The following is a 2,249-nucleotide window of genomic DNA, read 5'->3' as shown; positions in this document are numbered from 1 at the left end:
AAGATCCTGATGCAGGATCTGTGGATCCTGAAATGCGAGTGGGACACAGTGTTGCCTGTGGAAATTCGATTACGTTGGCAGGAGTACTGTGACTCGCTGGTGGACTTGCCGATGATCTCGATTAGCCGTTGGCTAGGACATTCTCCAGAGGTTTCGTGTCAGATTCACGGATTTGCTGACGCCTCTACGAGGGCGTATGCAGCAGTAGTGTACCTTAGGTTGGATAACGGAAAGGAACAGCCACGTGTTTGCCTGTTGGCAGCGAAGACGAAGGTGGCGCCTGTCAAGACCATTAGCATACCGAAGTTGGAGTTGTCTGGTGCTTCGCTTCTTGTCAAGCTCATCTGTCATTTGCGGACCGCGAAGTTTCTCGCGGACGTACCTGTCTACGCGTGGTCTGACAGCCAAATAGTTTTGGCGTGGTTGCGCAAGCATCCATCTTGTTGGAAGACGTTCACGGCGAATAGAGTCTCTTATATTCAGACGGAGTTACCGTCAGCATCTTGGTCGCATGTTTCCACGAAAGAGAATCCGGCTGACCTGGCGACCCGGGGCTCCCTGCCATCCGCCTTGGCGTCTAATGCGCTCTGGTGGCATGGACCGTCGTGGTTGACTCGGTCGTCGGATCGCTGGCCTCTGCCGTCGGAGATTGCGAGTGTTTTGCATGTTCATGCCCAGGTGAAGGAGCCTGAGATTTTAGGTAGATTTTCCTCATTCACCAGGCTGGTGCGAGTGATAGCGTATTGTAGACGTCCGCTAGTTATAGTGCGTCGTAAGAAGGGGGGTGCAGATCCTCTGCCTCCGTTCCTCTCCACGGAGGAACTCTCGGAGGCTCGCTTAGTAGTATTTCGCTTGGCTCAATCTGTAGCCTTCGAATCAGAGATAGAAGCTTTACAACGGGGTGAGCGCCTGCGTAAGCGCAATCCACTCAACAAGTTGAGTCCATTTCTTTGCAAGGATGGTCTGTTGCGGGTAGGGGGTCGGCTTTCGCATTCCGAGCTCCCGGCGCAACGCAAGAATCCTCCTATCTTGCCTCACAAGTCGGCGTTGAGCTTGTTGCTTACCCAGCACGCTCACCGGACTTGCCTACATGGTGGTCCTACGCTTACAGCCAGCCTGCTGATGCAGCAGGCTTGGATTCTTGGTAGGAGTCGATTGGTCAAATCAGTTGTGTACAAATGCGTCGTTTGTCAACGAGTCAAACCCAGAACGGCTCAACAGCTAATGGGTGATCTTCCTGCTTCCAGGGTGACGCCAGCTAGACCGTTTTCCGTGGCCGGTCTCGACTATGCCGGCCCATTCCAGATACGCGCCGCGAAGGGACGCGGGCAGAAAGCGTATAAGGGGTATATAGCGCTGTTCGTGTGCTTCGTCACACGCGCTATCCATCTTGAGTTGGTGGGTGACCTCAGCACTGCTTCCTTCATAGCAGCGTTCAGGCGATTCGTGGCTCCGCGTGGAGTGTGTCGCGCGCTCTACAGTGACAACGCGACTAACTTCCGAGGAGCGGATACGGAATTAAGGCGAATGTTTGAGAGGATGTCGGAATTCTATAAGGAAACTGCTTCGCTTCTAGCTCACGAGGGCACGGAATGGACATTCATTCCGCCGAATGCACCTCACTACGGGGGGCTGTGGGAAGCTGGAGTTCGATCCACTAAACATCATCTTCGAAGGGTGATAGGGGAGCATACGCTCACCTACGAGGAATTTTCCACATGGTTGGCCCAAGTGGAAGCTTGTTTGAATTCCCGTCCCCTCAGTCAGCTGAGCGAGGACGTGGACGATTTGCGTGCGCTTACTCCGATGCATTTCTTGATCGGAGAAGCACCAGCGTTGCTTCCGGACGACGGTCCATTAGAAGGACCGGACAATCGCCTGGATAGGTTTCAACTGCTGCAACGACTGTTGCACAGTTTCTGGGATCGCTGGTCGAGCGAGTATCTCCAGCATCTACAAGAGAGGGGCAAATGGAGAACTCCGGAGGAAAACATGAAGGTAGGGCAGTTGGTTCTCGTGAAGGACGGTCGGTACCCCCCGGCCAAGTGGCCGTTGGGTCGTGTCAGGGAGGTCCATCCGGGACCGGATGACTTAGTTAGAGTGGTCACGGTGAAAACAGCCACCTCCACCTTCCGGCGACATGTAGCCGGACTCAGCCCGCTGACAATCGGGGAAGGGCCGGGTGTGATTTGCCGCGAAGTAGCGAATGATCGAGATGTATGTTCGTCCACGGACGAAGGCGGGCGGAA

At 54.6% G+C, this 2,249-nt stretch overlaps 1 protein-coding gene across 1 annotated transcript; it reads left to right on the top strand.

The window, feature by feature from the left end:
• Positions 1 to 9: 9 nt before the first annotated feature.
• On the top strand, positions 10 to 2,217 carry LOC105561704 (the record flags this gene model as incomplete). The annotated part of the gene is made up of 1 exon (XM_012011927.1): positions 10 to 2,217. A coding segment is annotated over exon 1 (2,208 nt), but the record flags the coding sequence as incomplete, so codon positions are not given.
• Positions 2,218 to 2,249: the final 32 nt, after the last annotated feature.

This window comes from Vollenhovia emeryi, unplaced genomic scaffold (assembly GCF_000949405.1).
Source record: "Vollenhovia emeryi isolate VEMERY1.0 unplaced genomic scaffold, V.emery_V1.0 DF945195.1, whole genome shotgun sequence".
Taxonomy (NCBI): domain Eukaryota; kingdom Metazoa; phylum Arthropoda; class Insecta; order Hymenoptera; family Formicidae; genus Vollenhovia; species Vollenhovia emeryi.
This window is presented reverse-complemented; position numbering and strand designations above follow the sequence as displayed.